Genomic DNA, 23,701 nt, shown 5'->3' with positions numbered 1-23,701 from the left:
CGTTAGCCTAATGACTTACTGACGGAAGAGGCATCTGACAAGAGTAGGCTGACTGTAAGAGAGCTTACGAGACGGTATGCCTCACCCCTGGGGAGAGTGAGTATCAAAAGTCTTAACTTCTGCACTTTTTTGATGAAATGTAGGTAAAGTTTAAGGAAGAGGAATTTACTTTGAAGCATGGCTATTAAAACCACTGGATACTGGCAACTTTTTGGTTTGGGATTGATTCTCCTATTACCAATTCTTGCTAAACCTTGTTTGCCCCTTGTTTTCTCCTCTTTTTGTCTGTTCTGATCCATCTTTATAGGCTTTTATAATAAGAAAGAAGTGTTTCCTCTAAAGTACCCAGATGATTAGAAGTTTCACAGAGTATAACTATAGAATTTAAGATAAAAATAGTTTAATAAAAGTGATAACTTTTTTGCTGAATTAGAAGTGAGATATGTTTCCTCTATTATGGGAGGGGTATTATTTAATGTCCTCTTAATGGAAAACAAGGGAAAAAGCTGAAAGAATTAAATTAAAATTTGTACTTGATAAAGCCTTTAGGAAATAATTATTAGTACCTACATTTGAGGAATCTAAGTAGAGTTTTACAAAGTTAAACAATACAAATACCTAGCCAATTTATGACTTTCAACAGATATATAAAGATAGCTAAGTTTAAAAGTAGTGCCTTCCACCTAGTGAATGGATAAACAAACTGTGATACATCTGAATGATGAAATACTACTCAGCAATAAAAGGGAATGAATTACTGATATGTGCAATGATGTGGTTGGATCTCAGAAGCATTATGCTAGGTGAAAGAAACCAGACTCAAAAGACTATGTACTGAATTATTCCATTTATTTTGAGAACAAGATCTAATGTGTGACCTTGGAGATTAGATGAAAGAATAGCTTTTGAAGAGAAGAGTAATGAAGAACTGAAAATCCAAGGTGTGGTAAAGATGTGAAGTCACATGGGGTAATGTGAAGAGTTTCTCCCCCTTTCTGCACAGGTTAGAAAGAAGCCTGTGAGCCAGGTGCTGACTAATTTGTTGAATGAGGAGGAGTGGCTGGAAGTTGATAGTTGACAACAGTGCTGAGGACCTGGTGGTGGAACTGAATAGCCGAGCCTCTAAAGAATATGCATTTTCCCAGTGGATTGGGACTAATAAGGGTCTAGAAGGAACACTAAAGAACAAATAAGACACCATTCCTCCTCCTAACCACTAAGGGGTATAAGGTATGGAAGCATCAACAACAACCTAGGAAGTGATATCAGGGAAGAGCCACATTTCTGCTAAGTCACAGAAGAAGACAGCATTTAGAAGAAGGTGAGATTACGGTGGAACTTTAACTGTGGAACGATTCCATAGAGCACAGTGCAAGGGTTTAGGATGTTGGGGAGGAGGGGAGGACTGTGTCAGCGGCACGGAAGCTCAGAGAATTGAATGCCATTGTGGGAGGGAAGACACGGTGGAGTTTAGAATGACTTGTGAATTTAGCCTCTACTGGTTCTTTGAGGAAAGTGGGCCTAGTGGCTCTAAAAACTTGTCCCACCCTCCCTGGGGATCAGTTCCAGCACATATAGTCTCAGTTCATCTGCTTCAAACTCAGCGCACACGAGGGTAGCAGTCCCCAAAACTGGTCACTGCATGCTTTTTGGCCTGGCAAGGAGTAGATGGACATTCAAGTTTTTGATGAATGAACTGCACAGTCTCCCTGGTGTGAGAGAAGGCTTACTTCTCAACAGTCTTAACTTGCGCTTTGCTATGTTTTGTTTAGGATTCTGGTTTTTGGGTATGTCCTCTGCCTTGCTGCTTTCAGTTTAGGAATGATTTAGCTACATTGCTATAGCGCTTAACTCTCTTACTGAGATGGATACTGAAAATTAAGCCTGTTGAATCCGTAGTAAAGACAAGTACAATGCCAGCATGTGTGCCGCTGTGTCCTCGTTCTGCTCCTGACAAATCCCTCCCTTTTCCTGAGCCTCGACAGGGGAGAGAGGCTTCCCTGTTCTTAGGATGCCTCCTGCCAGTCAGGCGGCAAAGGAGGTGAACTCAACCCTCCCCACTCCCCATCTTTCCCTATCCCAAACCTGACGCCATTCACAGACCAGCTTTCTGCAAGCTTCACGTTACAGAGACATTCCCAACTTAAGCACGTCTCAGCCACAGAGGGACATCTGTGAAAAGAGCCAAAGACCTGAGATGTGATGGATCTATGAATGAATATGCCCCTGTTGACAAGAAATGTCTTTTAAAAGGACAGCCTTTTCTCGGGAAAGTCATAAATGTGGAAACATAAGACACATTCTTTTGAAGAGATGTAGTTGGAGAGTGGTGGAGATTGGCCACTCAGGGGCAGGTAGAGATTGAGCTGGAAGTGGCAGCAAACAACCCACTCTAAAGTGGAGAATAGAGCAAGCAGTGAAGACATGTGACAAAATAGATTCTCTGAGAGTCCACACAGCCCTGTGTATCCCTGTTATCCCAAAGATGTCATAAAGCTGTACATTGGGCATGAATGACATAAGCCATGATACAGGACCATTAGCCGTAGACTGGCTATTCCATAACTAAAGAGCCAATAAGCTTTCTCTGGGAAGTGTGATTAGCATTTTGGGATATTTCTGTATTTCTGCCTTCTAGTGTATTCTCATTCATTCAACGAGAGTGTTATTTGAGATATGTGTTTTTGAGGAAGTTGTTTTGGTAATGCTTAAAATGAAGAGTTATCATTATCTGTGACTTATAAAGTAAATACTACTCCTCCCCCTAAAATAACTGAGCATAAACTCACAAGAAGGTGAGGGGCGTTTCTCCTTCACTTTCCACGAGAAATTTTAGTAACAATAGTATACTTCATTAGCAGGGCAAAATTCTGCAGGTGTTTTAAATGGGGCCTTCAAGCCAGGGCACACTACTACTGACAGTGGTGGAGGTGCAGAGTCGATGATTTTCTACAAGGAAAGGAAACTACTTGGGAGGAGTCTCTTTGATCCTTTAATTCATGAATTTTGTAAAAGGACAGTCATATTATTACCTCACTAGAGGTTGGGTGGCTGCATTTCTTTCTTTCGGTCTTTATCAGAAATTATTGTGAGACTGCTTATATACTTTATTCTACTGCCTTTTACAGTACTCTTAGCAGCATATTTTACCCTTCTTTTTGAATTCTTCAAAATAACATTGATTATTGATAAATGCTTAGATTCATAAAGTCTGCCTACTTTGTTTAGGTTATATCTGCATTATAATGAATGTGAGACTTTGAAATTGTATTGTTAATGAAGTTTCAACTTAAATTAGTTTCATTAATTTGGTTATGATTTGACTTGTGAAAAAACTAGTTTCAATTGTTTGGTAAAACCACAGTTCTTTTGTTAGGTTTTATATAGAATCTATATTAAACCTCTAAACAAGGATAATATATCTTTAAAATGTAATTTAGTTTATTTCAGTAGTTTTGAGCAAAATATGCAAAGCAATCCATGAAGAAGTTCAAAAACTTTCATAATAGGAAAGGAAAGCTTAAGGTCAGTGCAGCCAGCGCGTTTCCACATGACTTTTTTTGCAGCTGTAGTATATAAAATAAAATCACTTTGAAGAACCTATTGTTTTTAAATAATTTGTTCAATTTATTACATAGTTCAGCTCTCCCTGAGTAAATTTCAAATTGTTTAAGATAGAAGTTTTGTTTTCAAATTTGTAGAATGGAATTTCATTTTTAAGAGTTCTCTACTGTATGTTCTTGACTTACGTTTGGCAGGATGGCGGTTTGCTCCTGAATAACCCTTCAGCATTAGCAATGCACGAGTGTAAATGTCTTTGGCCAGACGTCCCCTTGGAGTGCATTGTATCCCTGGGCACTGGGCGGTATGAGAGCGACGTGAGAAATGCCGTGACATACACAAGCTTGAAGACCAAGCTGTCGAATGTTATCAACAGCGCTACAGATACGGAAGGTTAGTCTGTCTGTTTGCTGCTCTAACTTGTAGAATTCAGCTTTTGGTAGAATATGCTGATGCTAAATGCAAAAGAGTACATACGTCGGTGTTGGAGGGAAGCACATGGGATCCAGTGTCTTGTTCCCATTTCTCCTCACCCATTTCTTCTGAGTGACCCTGGAGTAGAGACTCTGTCTGGAAGCTGGTGCTGCCACTGCCTCCTTACAGTTGGAGAAGTATCTAAAGCAGGGGTAGCACAGACACTTGGCTGGAGACTCTTAAGCCAGTCGAGAAACAGGAAAAAGAGAAGGAGTCAGGTTGGTTCAGATAAAAACGTGGTAACAGTGAGAGAATGAGCGTACTTATGGTGTTACATTATTTAGGAAGGCGGAGACAGACTGGAATTAGCATGTCATCACTTCCACTCTTGCTGCACCTATAATCTAGTCTTCATGTAAAGACCAAAGTGGTCCTCGTAAAATGTAAATTAAATCATCTTTACCCAGCTCAAAACCCTCTAGGCTTCCCATCACATTTAGAGCAAAATCCAAAAGCCTCATTTGCTGAAATTTCCCAGGCCTCTGAGACCTAGCCTTTGAATACATCTCTTCCTCACCTCTTTAAGATGTACCCCTTCTGTAAAGTGTGTCCAGCTACACTTTAATTCTTGCTGTTCCTCAAACTTGCTAAGAAGTCTGCCTCAGGGCCTCTGCACTTGCTGTATTCTCTCTCCTTGAGGCCACCCCTGAGGTGTATGCTTGATTCGCTACTTTATTTCATTCAGGTCTCTGCTCAGATGTCACTTCCTCAGAAACCTTTCCTGACCACTTTCCAACCACCTCACCGTCTCTCTCTAACCCCTTATCCTGCTTCTTTCTTTTTTTTTCTCATAGAGCATTCATCTCATTATGGATATATATTACGCACTTGCTTGTTTAATTCCTTATTCTCTACCTCTCTCTCCCACAAGAATGTAAGGCAGGAACTTATCCAGTTGACTACGTTGACTTCAGTGCCTAACACACAGTAAACAGTCAATGAGTACTTTTGAATTTCTAGTTTTGGCCTTGAGGTTTAGATCTCCATATTTTACTATTTTATTTTTAAGTCCTATATGAAATCTTTTATTAAATTTTTCAAAAGAATTTTTACCACTTAGCCACTTGCTTCTCATTCTCACTCTTTCCATATCATGAGGTTATTGGCTGAGTCTATTAGCTATGTAAGGATCTTAAATTCCCCAGTAAGGACTTTTATCTATTAAATGATAACCCAAGAAAAGCTAATATTCTGGATTTTTCACTATCTGAAATTTTGTTGTCAAATCAATCAAATATTCTTACCATAAGCAATCTGCTGAGAAAAGGGTAGCTTTAATCAGCCAGTCTCATAATACTTACATGTACACCTTGTGCAAACTGTGTGATAGGTTCATCTGAAATTTTCAAGAAGCATGAAGTGTTGCGTCCATGTACTTATACTCTAGTTAGTGAAGAATTAGAGTGAAACACATGTGATTGCTGATAGTTCATGGTTATTGACCTATAAAAAACAGCAATTTCATTTGGTTCAATCTAATATATTATCAATTGCTAAATAAATGGTAGTTGTAGATGATTAAGACTATGAATTAAGAGGGAGAATGAGAAAGCTAGATTGTTGTAGACAGTTTACAAGAAGTAAATTACACTTGATACAGGTCTTAAAGGATCCGTAGGGTTTGGGCATTTTAAAAGAGGATGAAGACTTCCATTTCTGGCCATGATAGAATAATAGGAGCCGTATATTTCCTTTCACTTAAACCATTAGAAAACTGGACAAAACAATGGTTTTCAGACATTAGGTGACAGGTGGCACAGGTCAGTGAACCCTGAGAGAAGGAAAATAAATGAAGTAATCACTATATTTGCCCAGCCTGCTACCTGAAAAGAGTTTCTAGGCCATAGTACAGGGAGGGGAGAACCCAAAACAGCAGGACAGTCCCTTGGAGTTCAGGAAACAGAGTTTGGAGTTCAAGGAGGCCAAGGAAACTAGCATTTGTGGGCAAAATACGACAGAGAAGGCAGCTTCAGAGAGAGCGTGCTCCAGAGATATGCAGAGCCATCTCCTTGAGTACTGATCTGTGCATGCATGTGAGGAAGCTACCCAAAGCAGAGGAAAGAAACGCCAGAAAGCACCAGCACAATCCTTAGAGCTCACGTGGGACCCATAGTAGCTGAGATTTCCATCAGCTAGATCAGAAAGACCTTGTAATACATTGGATGTGCAAGAGTCCTCAGAAGGGTACTGTCTCAGAAATGGCACCCGATTAGCTATGGGTCCACCCTAAGAAAGCTTAAAAGCATTTCTCAAAAAGATCAAATTGAGTCCAGTTAACAGCATCCATTGTTAGAATAAAATTGAATAATATTTAAAGGAATGCAACAAACTCCAGCACACAAAAATGTGAAATTCACTGTGTTTGGCATCCAATAAAAAATTACCAGGCATACAAAGAAGCAAGAAAAGACACCCTTACCCAGGAGAAAACCCAATAAGAACAGACCTAGACGTGAAACAGATGATAGAATTAGCAGACAAGGACATTACAATGCTGTTATAAGTATACTCCATATGTTCAATGAAATAGAGGAAAACTTGAACATGATGAGGAGAGAGAAGGGTAATATAAAAAGGACCCAAATCAAACTGCTAGAGGTGAGAAATCCAAGACCTGAAATGAAAATACAGTTGATATGATTAACAGCAATTCTACACAAATGGGTAAAAAATAGAAGAAGAGTAACTACTTCCCAGCTCATTCTATAGGACAGCTTTACCCTGACACCAAAACCAGGTAAAAATATCAAAATACCGATCAATATTCCCTATTCATATGCATGCAGAAATCCTTAAAATATGCTAATAAATTGAATTCAGCTGTTTATAAAAAGGAGAATACAGAATAACCAAGTAGGGTACATCCCAGAAATATGGGGTAGGTTTAATATTCAAAAAAATCAGTGTAATTCACTTCATTAACAGACCAAAAAAGGAAAAATTTAAGATAATCTCAATATATACAGAAAAAGACGTGACAGAATTCAGTATCCATTCATGATAAACACTCAGCAAATTAGGGACAGAAGGCAACTTCCTCAGCCTAAGGAAGGGCATCTAAAAAGAAACAAAACAGAGCCAGCATCATATTTAATGGGAAAAGATTGAATGCTTTCTACCTAAGATCAGGAACAGCGTAAGATTTCTCCCATCACTTCCAGTCAATGTTGTACTGGAGATCTGTCCAGCGTAGTAAGGCAGTAAAAGGAAATAAAAGGCATATAGATTAGAAATGAAGAGGAGAATATTTATAGTCAGCATGGTTGTCTATGTTGGCAATCTTAAGGAATCTATAAAAAAGCTACTAGAACTAATAAGTCTAGCAAAGTTGAAGAATACAAAGTCAATACAAATCTATTGTATTTCTGCGTCCTGGCAATGAACAATTGAAAATTGAAATGAAATATATACAAGGCCTAAATAAATAAATCAAATAAATCCATATGCCAGGCTCATGAATTGAAATCTCAGTATTTTTGTTAAAGTGGCAGATGACAAATTGATCTATAGACTCCTTGCAATTGCTATAAAAATCTAAACCAGCTTTTTCTGGGGTAGAAATTAACAAGATGACTATAAAATTCATATGGATATGCAAAAGACCTAGAATAGCCAAAACAATTTTGAAAAAGAAGTTGGAGGACTTACGCCCTCTGATTTCAAGACTATAAAACTACAGTAAGCAGAGGACTGTGGTATTTGCATAAAGATAGACACACACAGATCAGTGGCACGTAATAGAGAGTACAGAAATTGATCCATACATCTAAGTTCAAAAGATTTTTGACAAAGGTAACTCAATGAGGAGAGGCTAGTCATTTCAACAACTAGTACTTGGACAATTAGATAACTATATTTAAAAAAATGAGTCTTGATCCTTTGTACCTTTTACAAAAATTTACTTGAAATGGATTGTAGACCTAAACAGAAGAGCTAAAACTATAAAACTTTTAGAATACTCTAGAGAAGATCTTGACGACCTTGGGTTAGGTAAAGATTGTTTAGATAAGACACACAAATTATGAACCAAAAAAGAAAGATAAATTAGATTTCATCAAATTATAAATTTTGCTCTTCAAAAGATACTTTTAATAAAATGAAAAGACAAGCTATAGACTGAAATAAAATATTTATAAAACATGTATCTGATCTGTCATCAGAACCAAATACATAATCAGAACCAAAATATAGGGAGAATTCTTACATTTTATATATATATATATAAAGAATATCTAAAGAAGAAAACAAATTCAGTCAAAAAAATGGACAAAAAATTTGAATACACACTTCATTGAAGATCTACAGATGACTAATAAGCACATGAAAGACTTCTCAACATCATTAGTTTGTTAGAATAATGAAAACTAAAAGTACGGGGTACCACTACACCATCCTCTAGAATGTCTAAAATTAAGACTGACAATACCTAGTTTTGACAAAGATGTGGAGCAGTGGGAACTCTGTTATATTAATAGTTGGAATGCAAAATGGTGCAGCCATTTGAAAAACAGCGATGCAGTTCTTAAAAAGGTAAATATACTTTACCATATGACCCAGCAATTTCATTCCCAGGTGTTTACCCAAGAGGAATGGAATCACATATCCACAAAAAGACTTAGTGTAAATGTTTATAGCGGGAGTATTCCTAATAGCTAAAAATGGAAGAGAGCCAGAACTAGAACTGGAGAGAACAAATTGTGGTATACCCATACAATGGAATACTACTCAGCAATAAAAAAGAAGGAACTAGAGAGACAACTACAACGTGGATGAATTTCAAAAGCATTTTGCTAAGTAAAAGAAGGTAGATGGCTACGAGCTATATACTTAGGATTCTGTGTATATGGACCGCTAGAAAAGGCAAAGGGTAAGGGACAGCAACTTTAGAGGCCTGAAGGAACCTTTTGGGGTGATGGAAATATTCTGTTGTGATTGTCGTGCTGGCTACACAGTGTATGCATTTGTCAACACTTGTCAAATTCTACACTTAAAACCAGTGAATTTTACTGTATGAAAACTACGCCTCAGTGAAGATGATCCCAAAAAATTAAAAACAAAAAAAGGAAAGTTGGAAAGGCATTTCAGCTGTGGCTAACAGTGTGACCAAAACCAGAGAGAAGAGAGGACTGGAGCAAGTATCCTAATTTAGCAGAATTATGTGAAGTATTTTGGGAGATTAATTTCTCTTTGTAGTTATTTTCATTATTATGGGTTCTTTACTCCTATTGTTAATTAGGTGGAGTGATGAAATAAGAACAGCTTTGTAATTTGCCCTAAAAGAGGATAATTTTAAATAAAGATAAATTTAGATCATTGCAGATCAACTCAGTTTTCTTATCCACCCTATCCCCTGTTTATTTGTTTTAACAGAAGTCCATATAATGCTTGACGGTCTGTTACCTCCTGACACCTATTTTAGATTCAATCCTGTAATGTGTGAAAACATACCTCTCGATGAAAGTCGAAATGAAAAGCTGGATCAGCTGCAGTTGGAAGGGTTGAAGTACATAGAAAGAAATGAAGAAAAGATGAAAAAACTTGCAAAAATATTAAGTCAAGAAAAAACAACTCTGCAGAAAATTAATGACTGGATAAAACTAAAAACTGACATGTATGAAGGCCTTCCATTCTTTTCAAAATTGTGATGATTGCATATTTTCTCATGAGTGAAGGCCTGTTCAGGAGATCCACCGAATTGGATAAGGAATTATGGGGTTCAGCATGAGTCAACTTTGAAATACTTACTGAATTCTGGGGAGTCCTGAGAAAGACAGTGCTTGAACCAGCTTGCACAGCACAGAGGGTGTGCTTGGTTACAGAATCCAAATGGAAATTAGATTTTTATGATGTTAATAATTAAGTTTTAGGAATCTTGTTGTGCTAGTTGGTTTTAGTAGATGTTGGTGTTATATTGTTAGATGTTTGAAAATTTATTAATATATGTGCCAAACAAGAACTGAAAACTATATTATTCTTGGTATTTTTGTGTTAGTCACCATAATCATGTTGATTTTATTTGATCATTGATTTTCTTTCATGTGGAAAAGCTAATTTCTTCTTAATTTACATTACTTATGTTTTCACTAGCTACATTCTACAATCCAAATGTTGCCTTTTACTGTAATATCATCTAAACAGATGCACAAAAATGGAATTTTCTCTATCAGAGGACTTTTACATTTGAAATATGAAAGACCAGATTCAGTTTTCTATTCAAAATATTTGTTTCAACTTTGATTCAAAAAGATAAGTGAAGTCCCAGTCAACCACTCTTTCCCCCTGAAATTTCAAGATAATGCTGTATGTTAACTTTTCTAGCTCCAGCTTATCATCCACTGTTATAAAATTATTTGAATTTACTGAGAAAATATCCCTATCACCAACAAAAATAAACTATTGAAACAAACCATTGTTAAAAGGCTAATGTCATTTTTCAATTATTTACTGTTAACAATGTAGCTCTCCATCTGTTTGTAGAATTTGAACATACCTGTCAACAGTATGCTTAAAAAAATGCTAGGCTTGTTTTACCTTATTAACTCCTTTAACTGTCTGGATTTTGCAGAGGCTAATAACATGCGCACCAACCCACATCATTGTGTACGCCAACCAAATTCATCTTTGTTGTGTTATCTGTCTATCTGCCATGTAAATCCTTACATCATGTTTAGATTTGTCAAGAAAAGTGAAAAAAAGGTAAGTACCCTTTGCTTTGTGCATACAAACTAAAGCTAAACCCTGTTACCTAGATTGTCGTATTGATTCTTTGCAACATTGATTCGTATAGGCAGTGAGGTATGTGCTGGGGGGAGCTGAGGGTCTGGATGCTAATCCAGGATCTGATGATGTGAAGTCCTTCTCTCTGTGACCTGGAGGAGGGGGGCCAGCCTTTCTGGGCTTCACGTATTTCATTTGTAACATGAGGAAAGCTAGCTCTAAAATTTTATTTACTCTTCTTTTATGGCAACCCAAGAAGTAAATTCTGCAGATGTACAAACAAAAGATAAGAACAGATGTGAAAATGGATTTTCAGTCTTATATGGGAAGATACCAACTTTTCAAAGAAGCAAAGCGGAAGAACAGTCTATTTTAGAAGTAAAATGCAATAAATTCTCCAACTCAGCAATTAGATTAAAAATATAGAGAATAAAAATAGTTTTGATGCTCTGGCCTTCTTAGGTGTCTCAGAGTTCTTATTTCTGTAATGAATGGTATGCTGGCAATATTTCAGCTCTGTTCTTGCTACAGATATTCTTCTTTATTAGAAACGTAGCTCAGATCGAGTTGTCCCTAGAGGCATACGGGCGGGATGGGATTTCCCCCGGCGGGTGGAGAGGGCCCAGCCTGGGTTATAATTACACTGTGCACTTCTTCCCCTCCCACACCACATTTTATCCCGAAGAAAGTGGACTTCAAAGGAGTCTTCCAAGAGGGAAGGAAGTCACAGAAAGTCAGCATGCAGTCTCAGGGGACAGTGGGGAACCTTACAACTTTGTTTTGGAAATAGGATGGAGGGGCTCCCTTTGACACCCCCCAGCAGCTACTGACAGCTGCCTCCCCTCTTCACTTATTAGAGTGCTGCCAGTTTCTGAAGTAGCTAGGACCTCTGAAGTTCGAAGCTCAAAATTTTACCTAACCTGCCCTGCTCTAGACGTAATTCATCACATTTTTGAATATTTCGCAGGTGTCAGTGCTAGTAATGTGACTAGAAACAGATTTGTAACATCCAAAGTACAGTTTTGAGTTACAGTGTAAGTAAATATGAGCCTACCAGTGATCTCTGACTTGTTTTTGTTGGGGTAACTTCGGTTTATATACCAGTGATTTCTAAAGATTTTGTCAAGCAGTCCTTTCAGATCACAAATACTACATATTCATCTGGAACTACTAAAACAACTTGTAAGAAAAATCCAAATAATTGGAAATTAATATTTCTGGATATTCTTTGTAATAAATCAAATTTCAAGCACAATAAAGTAATATTTAATGCAATTTACATATTTGCACCTTATAAGTTCACTGTTGTCCTAGCATCATGTAGCTCGTGTAGCTCTGTGCCCCTTGTTTTTCTTGGCTGATGATTCCCCTGTTGAACGGTACAATATACAAGCATACTCTGGCCATAGCTTCTTTCTTAAGCTCCGTAGCGTGGCACCTCAGTGTGTCCTCATGTCCCTGTCCCTGTCTCTTTAGCTCTTTTCACTCTCCTACAAAAAGTACCCCCGGTTGTGTGTGCACCAGTTTTCAATCATTCTTGTCCACATTTGTCCTTGAACCTGGTTATCCGAAGAAGTGTGTAACTCACCTGAGAGAACCCTCATTTTATGATAAAGCCAGTGCTTTCCGTTGTCCAGAAGCAGGGTGGACTTCTTTTCAGGAAAGAGCAGAAGTAAAGAACACTTCCGAAAGATGAGCGCTCGCTACCAAGTAGGTTATGGATTCTCCACTGGACTGTTTTTAAAGTAGGATGAGGTCTTTATAGAAAAAGATTTGAAAGATAGATAATGGCCCATTAGGTTCTTTCCAACCCTATAATTCTTTAATAGTTTATAAAAATAAAAAAAGGATCAGATAAAAGAAATGTTTGTCAGTTTCAGAAGAAATTAGGGTATTTCTTATTCATTCACGCCACTTATTCTATAAGATAAGATTCAGCTGATGCCTTAGCAAACAGTATGTACTTACTGATAAGCTTATGTATTTAAATCAGCTAGTTTTCATTTGTACTGATGGATATATCTCATTCGTTAATCATTTTGATTTTTTTAAATATGATAATGTGTGCCTTGAAAATGGCTACATTTTGAAAAGTCTAATTGAAAAACCAAAATTTATTCACTGTCAATTGTTTTGTTACAACTAACTTTGAGTAAAGTTGATGAAATTCTGGTTGCATTTCTACATTAAGGAAAATTTCATAGCTATGAAAGTAGAGAAACATAAATGTGTTTTATTAAGTATTTCCTCATCTATAGAGGAAACCTGAATATTTTTACAATGTTAATAGCTAGTCCCTAGTGTTATATGTCAAGCACTATACTGAAAGCTGTGTCCGTTATCGCATTAGGTCTTGTTATATCCTTGTGAAGGAGGTACTGTTACTCCTGTTATCCAGCTAAGGAACGCAAGGCTATAGAAAGTTAAATAATAGTGAAATAAAGAAGACAATTATAAACATCTTTAACTTTTCCTTTTATTTCTCCCAATTGGCCAGGTTCACAAGTTCATTATTGATTGTACAAACGTTTATTGACTGCCATCTTTATTCTAGGACTGACTTCACCCTTCACCCACATTTGATCATCAATTCCTACTTTCATGTGGAGGATTTTTTTCCTTTTTTATTGAAGTATAATTTTCTTTTTTATCGAAGTATAATTTTCATAGCAAATTGTTGTTCATTGTAGCTGTACAATTTGTAATTGTTCGTAGTTATAGAGTTGTGCAATCATCACCATAATCCAGCTTTAAAGCAATTCCATCATCCCTGAAAGTTCCCGCCATGCTTGTTTGTAGTTACTCCCTGCTTCTGTCCCCAGCCCCCGACAACCACTGGTCTGCTTTCTGTCTGTACAGATTGACCATTTCTGAATATTTCACGTCAATGGGATCATACCATGTGTAATCTTTTGCATCTGGCTCTTTTCACTTAGCGTATTTTTGAGATTCATCCAAGTTGTGGCATCTATCAGTTATTGACTTCTTATTGCTGATCAGTATTCCATTTTACGGATATACCACATTTTGTTTATCCATTCACAAGTTGATGGTCATTTGAACTGTTGTCACTATTTACCTGTGATGAATAATGCCGCTGTGAAATTCATGTAGAAGCCTTTGTGAGGACATAATGTTTCATTTCTCTCGAATAGATATCTGGAAGTGGAATTGCTGTAGTTGTGTGGTAAGTGTTTAACTTTTCAAGAAACAACCGGTTTTCCAAAGTGTCTGTACGATTTTACGTTCCCATCGGCAGTGTATGAGAGTTCCCGCTCCTCCACGTCTTCACCAGCCCTGGAATTGTCTTTTTGATTATAGTCATATGTAATGGTATTTCATTGTGGTTTTAATTTGCAGTCCCCTAATGACTATTGATGTTGAGCAACCATCTTTTTAGGTGCTTATTAGCTATTTGTATATTTTCTTTGGTGAAATGTCCATTCATAGCTTTTGCCCATTTTTAAATTAGTTTGTCTTCTCATTTTTGAGTTGTAAGAATTCTTTTATATATTCTGGATACAAGTGTTCTGCGAGATACATGATTTTCAACTATATTCTCCCAGTCTGTGACTTGTCTTCATTTTCTCAATGCTATCTTTTAAAGCAAGCATATGAGTTTTTAATTTTGATGAGGGTCATTTTATCAGTTCTTTTGAGTTAATTTTGTGTCTGGTGTGAATGAGGGTCAAAACTTTTTTTTTGCATAGGGATATCCAGTTGTCTCAGCATCATTTGTTAAAAGAAAGATTCTCTCACCACTGAACTGCTGTTGTGCTTTTATCAGAAATCTGTTGTCTTTGTATTTGTGAGTCCGTTTCTGGAGTCTCTTTTCCATTGATCTGTATGTTAATCCCGTGCCATTATCACACTGGCCTGGTTACTAAGGCCTTATAATAAGTTTTGAAATCAGACAGTATAATTCTTCCAATTCTTTTCAAAATTATTTTGGATCTTCTGGTTTCTTTGCATTTCTTTGTAAATTTAGCATCAGTTTGTCATTTTCCACTCACACAAAGAAAGCTTGCTGGAATTCTGATAGAGATTGCGTTGAATGTACTGATAACGTTGAGAGAGCTGACGTATTTATGGTGTTAAGTCCTTCAGTGGCGTCTGTCCTTTGAAGTATGCCGCGAACATGGATTCTGTCCATTTATTTAGATATTTAAAAATTTCCACAACTAGAAGAACCCACAACTAAGAATATACAACTCTGTACCGGGGGGCTTTGGGGAGAAAAAGGACAAAAATAAAATCTTAAAACTTTCTCAGCAATGTTTTGTAGTTTTCAGTGTGCAAATCTCATGCTCCATTTATGAAATTTAAGTGTTTTATTCATTTTGATGCAATTGTGAATGGAATTGTTAATTTCTTTGATTGTTACCAGTATGTAGAAATGCATACATATGATTGCAGCCCTGGTGATAGCGTGATTTTCCAGCTTGTGAATTATCAAGCTAGTAATGTCACAATGACCTAATCCATGAAGTATGGACAGGGTACTACGAATTGTGAAAAATAGTTGCAGTATTAATCATAATGATCTTACTGGTAATGCATGACTGTGATAGTTCTGGGTTATTTTTATCTTTAGGCAGTGGACACCTGTTTTAAAGGATTCAATTCTAATTGTGCAATAATATGTATATTAAATGTCACATTTACATTACTGTGTTTTTTGGCATAAAGATATTTAAATCTCTAGAAATACTCATTTAAAAGAAGTCAGATCCTGGGATCTGGATTAGATGGTATTTTATTGTTGCGGGCACTCGGTAAGTGGGGAGTTACTTAAAGTTACATGTTAGCATTTTATCTTAGGTTATCCATACCTAAAATGTTTTGAATTTACTCCTGATTAAATATATTGAATTGGATTACAGTTTAGTCTCAATCAGTAAAAATATGAATTACACTGTTTCAGAGAAGAACAGCGTATTAGGTGTTCAATACCTTTGCTAGCTTAAGAATTCAGGAATTAACATGCTTTCCTTGTTTTCATATTTCTTCATTGTGGATTCCTGTGCTGAATACATGCTTAATGAAACAAAACATTTTGACATAGACTGAGCAATTTTGAACTGTCAAGTGTAGAAGTTCCTGTATTGTGTATATTTAAAACAAGAGTCAGTGATGAATTTAAAATATGGCACAAAATAAGAAACAAGAAAGCTCATCTCAGGCTTTGCGAATTTATGAAAACATAGACTTTCTTATTTTTCCCTTACCAGTTAACAGGACAACAAATAACATGTTTCTAGTAGTTGAAATTGCCATCTGTCCCATATTTTAGTTATTTGTGGGGCTGCCTTAACTTACCTTTGTTTTTTCCACTGTACATTATCTTGACAGATTCTTGATCCCTGTGAATGACAGACATTACATGCATAAACTCTCACTTGGCTACCATTATGCCTAACAGCCGGCACATCTGAGTGCTCGCTGAGTACTGGGACCTGAGCTAAGCAGGTTACAGGAGTTAGCCCCTTAGTCCTCACGGTAAGCCTCTAAGGTGAATGTCGTCAGTGTCCCTTTCTTAGAAAGAAAAACGTTGCCCAAGATATCACAGCTGGGGAGTTGTAGAGCTAAGAGGAATCCGCTTTCTTAACCAGGACTCTTTCCATCCCTCTTTCCTAGAATGTCCTTGCCTGAATGTTGCATAGTGGCTTCAGATCCAATTTACTAAACTGAATCTGTAAACTCTTGGGTGTAGTCAGTGAAGAAGTGTAATTCCAACATCAAACCGTGTGAATACTCATGTTCTTGTCTCCACAGTGGTTCTCTGCTAGGGGTGGTATTACTCGTTTCCCTGAAAGAGTCTGAAAATCTGGGGTAGTGAGGGGAGATTGTCTGGGGGAACAACCGCCCTTTAGTACACCAGGAGTCAGAGACGGTAAATGTGATAGGGGCACAGGACAGCCCCTCATAATAGAAAACTCTCCCACCCAAAACACTAACATTCCTCCCTTTCAGAAACCATAAGCTGCTTATCCACAGAATGCAAATAATGAATTTCTTTCACAAGAAATGGAGGATATACTTTGACCAGATTTAGAGTGCATAAGCCATTTGTAAAATTCCATTTTGATTCCATCCCAACAGGAATTCTTTTTGCATCCATTGCTCCTTGTTCTTCCTTTTTTTTTTGCCAAGTTGAAATACAACTGAACTCTTCACTTAATCTCGCTTTTTTGGACCAAATCTATGGCAGTTACTCTTTCATGACTAGGAAGTAGGAAGGAGGGAGAGCACATTCAAAAACAGTTCGCTCTGTTCCTGGCAAGAGCTATCCACCATCCAAAATAGATTCATAGACTACAGATGTCCCTGAACTAAACTGTTTGCAGGTGCTGGTCCAAGGGTTTGGTAAATGTCTCTGTCTCAGAAGTCACACTGATTGCTTTGTTCATTAAAACGTTTATTCAGCCGGTGCAAGTGGCTTGAAGTTCATCACACTCCACAGATATGTATTATTAATTTGGATAATTAGTTTGTAAAAAATAAAATATTGACTGTAATGTTGATTTACCCTCATGATAAAAATCTTGAACTTAATAAGGACCTATTCCTTGCCTCTAGACAACATATATTGTGAGATGTATTTTAAAGATTTCCATCTGATTGAATATGAACAGGTTACAGGTCCAAAATGACTGAGAGTTCCAGTAATACTTGTAGCTAACATTTATTGCCATTTCACCTTCACAGCAACCTATGAGGTAGGTACTATCATGATCCCTACTTTTCACTAGCACTGAGATGGTGATGATGGTGAGAAGAGTCTTATATTTCTTGACTGCTGTTAAGTTTGGGCTCTATCCTTCCCCAAAGAGAACCAAAATGCCTTCTCATTATCAAGGGGAAATTATAGATCATAGTATGATCATGAGTCTATAGCAGTCTTTCTTAAATTATCTATCTAAAATGACACATACTCTAATATCCTTTCGCATGTTTTATTCTAAACTAGTCTACATCACATTTAAATGCCTGATTTGTATTCCTTAGGCAATTTTCAAGGATTGAACCAAGATAAATGTGCCCATAATATAGAAGAATAAAATAGTAAGTTAACAACTACTACATGGTGGCACTCCTTCTCGTAGAATGCACTACTGCTGACAATGTGGGCAACGGACAGTGGCCAACAGCCATGCTAAATCCATCCAATTATCTGAGAAAAAGGAAAGCTATGTCGTCATATCTTAATTATATTACATTGTATTCCCAACACACCTTGTTCCAAAGTAGTATTTAATGTAGCATTTTAACTAAATTACCTATCAAAATAATTTAAAAAGCACTGTGAATGCAATTTAGAACTAGTCCATGCCTTGACCAAGCAGAACAGGATAGTAAAAAGGAAAACACAAAAGTCACCAAATGTTCTGTGCCCAGATGCACAGTCCCGGAAATTCACTATAAGGGATCTTATAAAAGAAAGTGTCTTTCTTTATGTTTTGTACAATTTGGCCACATTTTTAAAGACAGATATTCTAGGGGAAGAAGCAGTCGTTGTGCTTTCGTTTTTGTGATCACAGTCTAAGGAACTGTTAACCAAAGTCTCTCAAAATGAAAAACTTAAAACCAGTGTAACTTACACCTCTCTCTGCCTTTCAGATTTGGGCTTAAAAACACAAGTTTTTTATAATACTAGTAGAATTAAGAGCCATTTAAGAAAGATTTTTTTCTGCATCTCAATCATTAAAGCCACATTCTTGTAAATCACAGGTGCTGTTATTCTGCTAATTTTGCATGAACATGTGTGGAATCAGGATACAATTAATCCATACACATCGAAACATGCCCTTAGGCACCCATTTCCTTTGTCCAATTATGTGAAAAGTGCCCAATGCTGACACTCAAAAACTGTAGAAGTGTCGGAACTTTCCACCCTGTCTGATTAATCTACAATGCAAAGGTTTGTTTATATATACACATAGAGTACCACAGGGAATACATGCTTCAAAGGTTTTGACGAAGTTTAGATGGTATAGAATTTTGTGACATAGGCTTATGCCGTTGTCATTTTTTGAGCGTGGGTCGGTGGCTATGTCCTGATCTTCAGACAGAGTCCTATGTGTCTGCAATAATGTGTGGAAAAGTTCTGCTCCGTCCGGTCCTCATAAGCTTAATCATCAGCTCAAAGGATAAGAGCTCAACTCCACCTCTCTTAAGAGTAATTTTCACAACCCAGAGAGGTACTTAAAAAAAAAGATATCTTATATGCGCTGCAGTCACTTGAAAGCATCTGCAAAAGTCATGATTACAATTTTAAAATATGTAGATAAAACTGTTGTATGTGCATTATGAAGAGAGGAAAAAGGAAACTTCTCATTGGGCGACAGATAATTGATGTAATGTAGCTTGCTTTATTTTTATCTGATTATATCATGCATTCCCAACTCAGCTTGTCTTGTGCTTCTAAGGACTATCTCACAGCTTCTAGCACCCTGCTAGATACGTTATAGGCTCTTAATAAATACGTCCCTTAAGTTAGGCTTAATTGAATGATCTGCCTTACACCATTATTGGGGGATGAGGAAAATGAAAATGCTTTAAAAAGTACTTGCTGAAACAGTTTCCTTTTAACATCCCGACACGGGGCCGCTTCTCTGTGCTGGTAGGAGCATCACGGCTGGGGTCATTTTCCACAACGTGAGCGGGACCCTTGCCAGACAGTAACAAGTGCGCAGGTTACAAAGCCTGTCATTTCCTCCCACGCAGCACCTGAGGTAAACATTGTTCATACCGTTTGCTTGTCTCATGTCTTAACAGGAACTCAAATACAACCCTTCAGGGCATAGAAGAAAGGCTGCTTTTGTTTGAACTGTGAACCTTTTTCTACCTCTTTCTGACCAGTATCTGCTCATTCTACAGTTATATTCCTGTTCCCCATCACTGCCCCTGTCTTGGAGTCTTCCTCATTTTGTCAGATTGAGTCTTAGTTTTGGGCTATTCTGTTGCCTAGATCTTTAAAGATATACCTTATTTTAGTAAATTAATGAGTGGAGGACTCTGTCCCTTTAACGAACAATAACTATAGTAATAGTTTTGTGTGCAACACTTATTGTTGCAGACAGCATTTATATACTTTCCAAAACACCTTCAAAGATACTTCATTTTATTCTAACAACTGTCGTGTGGGTTTGGTAAGGCCAGCATTGCTATCCCACAAGGAGTATCTGAGAAGTACAGCAGGGAAAAATCCAGAGGCTTATATGACCCCACCCTGTTAAATGTGATGGCTTGAGCCGGTGGATTCCCAGCCCAGGACTCTGCCCACTACTGTCCAAATAAGGGTGGGGGCAGGTGAACTGGATGCAATAGCTTTTGATCACGGTGGTGATTTGTATTCTTTCCCAGTATCACACGAGAGTTTTATTTCTGCAAGATTTGCTTTTATTTGGAGGGAAGACTTCATCATCTAAACGACATTCGTTAAATGCCTGTTTTTATCATTAACCTTACTCCGAACGAGGTTTCGGCGTGTTAAGCAATTTGTCCTCTAAAGATTCTATGAAGATCTGGATATTAGAAAGATAAAATACAGTGAGCGATCTCCTATGCACTTTGGAAGTACACAAATGGAACGAGATCGGTGCAGTGTGGTCCAGTTTTGTATCTAGTTTCTCTAAAGTCCCGGATCGTAGCCCACGGGAGGTGATAGGTTTTGTGTTAAGAGGAAGGTCTCTGTCGAAACTTGCATTTGAGTTCAAAGTGAGGCCAAGTTTCTTAACCTCCCTGAGTGTTTCCTCACCTGAAAAGTGCAGAGTTGCTGTGAGCACCAAGAATAATGTAGGTCACAGTGCTTGGGATATAGCAGGTGCTCAAGAAATAATAGCTGGGGCCGGCCCCGTGGCCGAGTGGTTAAGTTCACGCACTCTGCTTCAGCGGCCCGGGGTTTCGCTGGTTCGGATCCTGGGCGCGGACATAGCACCGCTCATCAGGCCACGCTGAGGCAGCCTCCCGTACAGCATGACCAGAATATACAACTATGTACTGGGGACCTTTGGGGAGAAGAAGAAGAAGAAAAAAAAAAAAGATTGGCAGCAGATGTTAGTGCAGGAGCCAATCTTTAAAAGAAAAAAAATAGCTATTATTTTTGTGTTCTGGGAAGTTACAATACTGAGGAAAGTACATTAAGTTAATAGTTTTGCTGAAATATATCGTTCTAAAATCAAAGTGTGTGTTTCTCAAATAATATCAAAGATCTAAATTGTGCAACACTCCTCCCCTCTAATCCTTGAAAGGATCTTGGAACCATTTGACATAAATTGAGGATGTAAATAATGCTCACTCTTGCTTATGTGAAAATAATGTTATAGATCTTGGAGACAAATGCTCTTGTGGCATGTGAATTGCATTCCATATTATTCGCTTCCAAATAATTTTAAGCAATTTTTAATGCCCTTGTTTCTGAAATTGATTTTAAAGTAAAACGACAAGCATGAGCTTAGAGGCTGTGGACCTTACTTGTTTTATTTATACCTAAAAAGATGCTTTAAGATACTCAGCGAATTATATTTCCCTTAGGTTACAGAAGTTACTAACTGTGCAGGTCGAGCTCTTTGAAATGAAACCAGTTAGCTGTGAAGAAATGTATCATGGTCCTTCCTGTGTTACCACCTCAAATCCTGTCTGCCAAGTCTGCTTCACACGGAGACTGCTCCATCAAGAAACACAGCAGAGTGAGGCGCTTCAGGTGTAGTCCAGGCTCCGTGGCCAGGATTTCGGGAGCAGGGAAGAAACGGTTTCTGGAGAATTCATTTTTGCTGTCCTGGATCTGGGGATTTGGTCATCCTCCACAGCAGAAGAAAGATGTTCTTTGTGCTATCTTTGTGCTTCGTGTGTTTTCAAACCTACTGTTATTTAGCCGAGTATCCTCGTTGTGCTCACACCATATGCTCCGCCTCCCCTTGACATGCACACGCCACGGTTCCTGAGCCCTATGCCTTCTCTATGCTGACATTTCACTCATTCATTGAGCAAATATTTATTAAATGCCTCATGTGTGCCAGACATATTCAAAACATTATAATAAAACAGTGAGGCAGAGTGGTGAAAACAGCAAAGCACTAGACTGTGTGCATCCAAAAGAGTTTCTTGGCCCTTAAAGCAGTGACTCTGGGAAACTTTGCAGTTTTATCAGTGATTTTCCCGTTGGGACCTCCCTTTTGAGTCTATATTCCTGAGCCAGTGCATGTATATGTCTGTGTATATACTGTGTATGTATAATAATTTCAGTTTTATATATATAGTATATAACTTCTGTTATGTATATAAACATGTAATTTCTGCTATATATAAAATATATAATTTCTGATATATATGTATATGTTTAATTTTATATAATTAATTTCTTTACTAATACTGTGGTGGAAATAACTGAGACTTTGGAACAAAACAAACTTGAGTGCAAATATATGACCTTTCAGGAAGTTATTTAACCCTTCCAAGATTCAGTTTTTTTCATGTGTAAGACTGGATTAACAATGGGAAATCATATGGCTTATTTATTATTTAATTACTCCCAAATGGTATTGGTGACACTGAACACCCATCTTGACAAAAATCTCTCTGGGCATTTTCAAACATTAAATAAGCCTCAATCATATTGCTTTTTAATCAGAAATACCTTCTTTATCATGTAGACCTTTTATGCATTTACGTAGAAGCATGTAGTGATGAGCAAAAGTAGATCAAAGTGTTCCCCATTTTGGGTTTTTATTTCTGCCTTTAGGTTTTTCTATTTTAAAATACCATCCATTTCCAGAGAGAATCACCAAAGGGCCATGCCCAGGAGTTCTTTAAGGAAGCACATAGTCTGCCTCACTGATGTGTGCCTCCCTTCTTGTCAGGTCGAATGACTGTGGGGTGTTCTATTTCGGGACCACCTTTTGAAGATCTCCAGAATGTGGAGGCCCCACTACCCCAGGGTGCACCTCCACGGGACACGCTCTCCCTGGGCTCTGGAGTGAGAACATTAGCTGCCTTAGCTCCAAGTTTCAGTGCCAAGGCCAGGCAATGCCAGGAGCCCACCGGGTACCACTGTCTGGGCTGGGGCATGATAGTAGAGAAGGGAAGGGAAAGACAAATTATGATAACTAGACCAAGATTTTAAATAAAAAAATATTTTATTGGAAAGATAAGTCTAGTTGAACTTTAGGCAAATGATTTAAAAATGCCCCGTAATTCTGTCAACTTAATAGAACTGTTTTCATTTGCATATTATCTTTTTTTGGTATGCATTTTAGAGTTGCAGTAATGGTGCACATACCATTTTGTGCTCCATTGTTTTCACTTACAGTATAGGTTATAAATATTTTCCTCCTTTCTCAGTCTTTTTATCATTTTAAACTTTAGTGTGATATTTTCATGTTTTGTTACACTGTAAGTTGTTAAACTATTAATATAAAGGTACTTTAATTTTAGCAAGTGGAATCAGGCAGGAGAGGAAGTGATTTGATTTTTGCCACCTCTTCCTGTGTCAGAGCATCTCTGGGTAAATGACAACAGCCCAAATAAAACAATGAAAGACAACAAACAAAACAACAGTCCTGGACAATCAACCAACTGAACAATCAAAACATTGAGGGGCAGAAACATTATCTTTAAATGTAGGTTTTGGATGAAAGTCCAGTAAGTTTTTCAACCTATAGTACGAGGGCACTTTCTGTACCTATATCAACATGAGTCGATTTCAAGAAAATTTTTTTGTATTAATAATCCTGCCTCTTTTCTCTTCCCCACTGCCCTCTCAAAAGAATTAAGATTAGGTCCGTTTAATACTACTCAGCCACGAAAAAGGACAAAATCATCCTGTTTGCAACAACATGGATGGACCTGGAGGGTATTCTGCTGAGCGAAATAAGCCAGACTGAGAAAGGCAAACACCATATGATTTCACTTATATATGGAATATAAACAAACACATGGACAAAGAAAA

At 37.5% G+C, this 23,701-nt stretch overlaps 1 protein-coding gene across 4 annotated transcripts in view; it reads left to right on the top strand.

Moving 5' to 3' along the window:
- PNPLA8 (patatin like phospholipase domain containing 8) overlaps positions 1-22,080 on the top strand; it is a 55,103-nt gene extending 33,023 nt beyond the window's left edge. Inside the window, exons 9-11 of one of the 4 annotated variants that reach the window (XM_005609080.4) lie at positions 3,759-3,954; positions 10,601-10,731; positions 21,289-22,080. In XM_005609080.4, coding sequence (XP_005609137.2) covers positions 3,759-3,954; positions 10,601-10,731; positions 21,289-21,327 — 366 coding nt within the window. In that variant the 3' untranslated portion in view covers positions 21,328-22,080. Of the gene's footprint in view, positions 1-3,758; positions 3,955-9,405; positions 10,442-10,600; positions 10,732-11,008; positions 12,032-21,288 lie in introns of those variants that run through there. The other 3 variants (XM_005609081.4, XM_005609082.4, XM_001491909.6) reach the window with 3 other exon arrangements.
- Positions 22,081-23,701: the final 1,621 nt, after the last annotated feature.

Source organism: Equus caballus, chromosome 4 (assembly GCF_041296265.1).
Source record: "Equus caballus isolate H_3958 breed thoroughbred chromosome 4, TB-T2T, whole genome shotgun sequence".
NCBI lineage: Eukaryota > Metazoa > Chordata > Mammalia > Perissodactyla > Equidae > Equus > Equus caballus.
The sequence above is the reverse complement of the archived record's forward strand: the minus strand, read 5'-3'. Positions and strand labels throughout refer to the sequence as shown.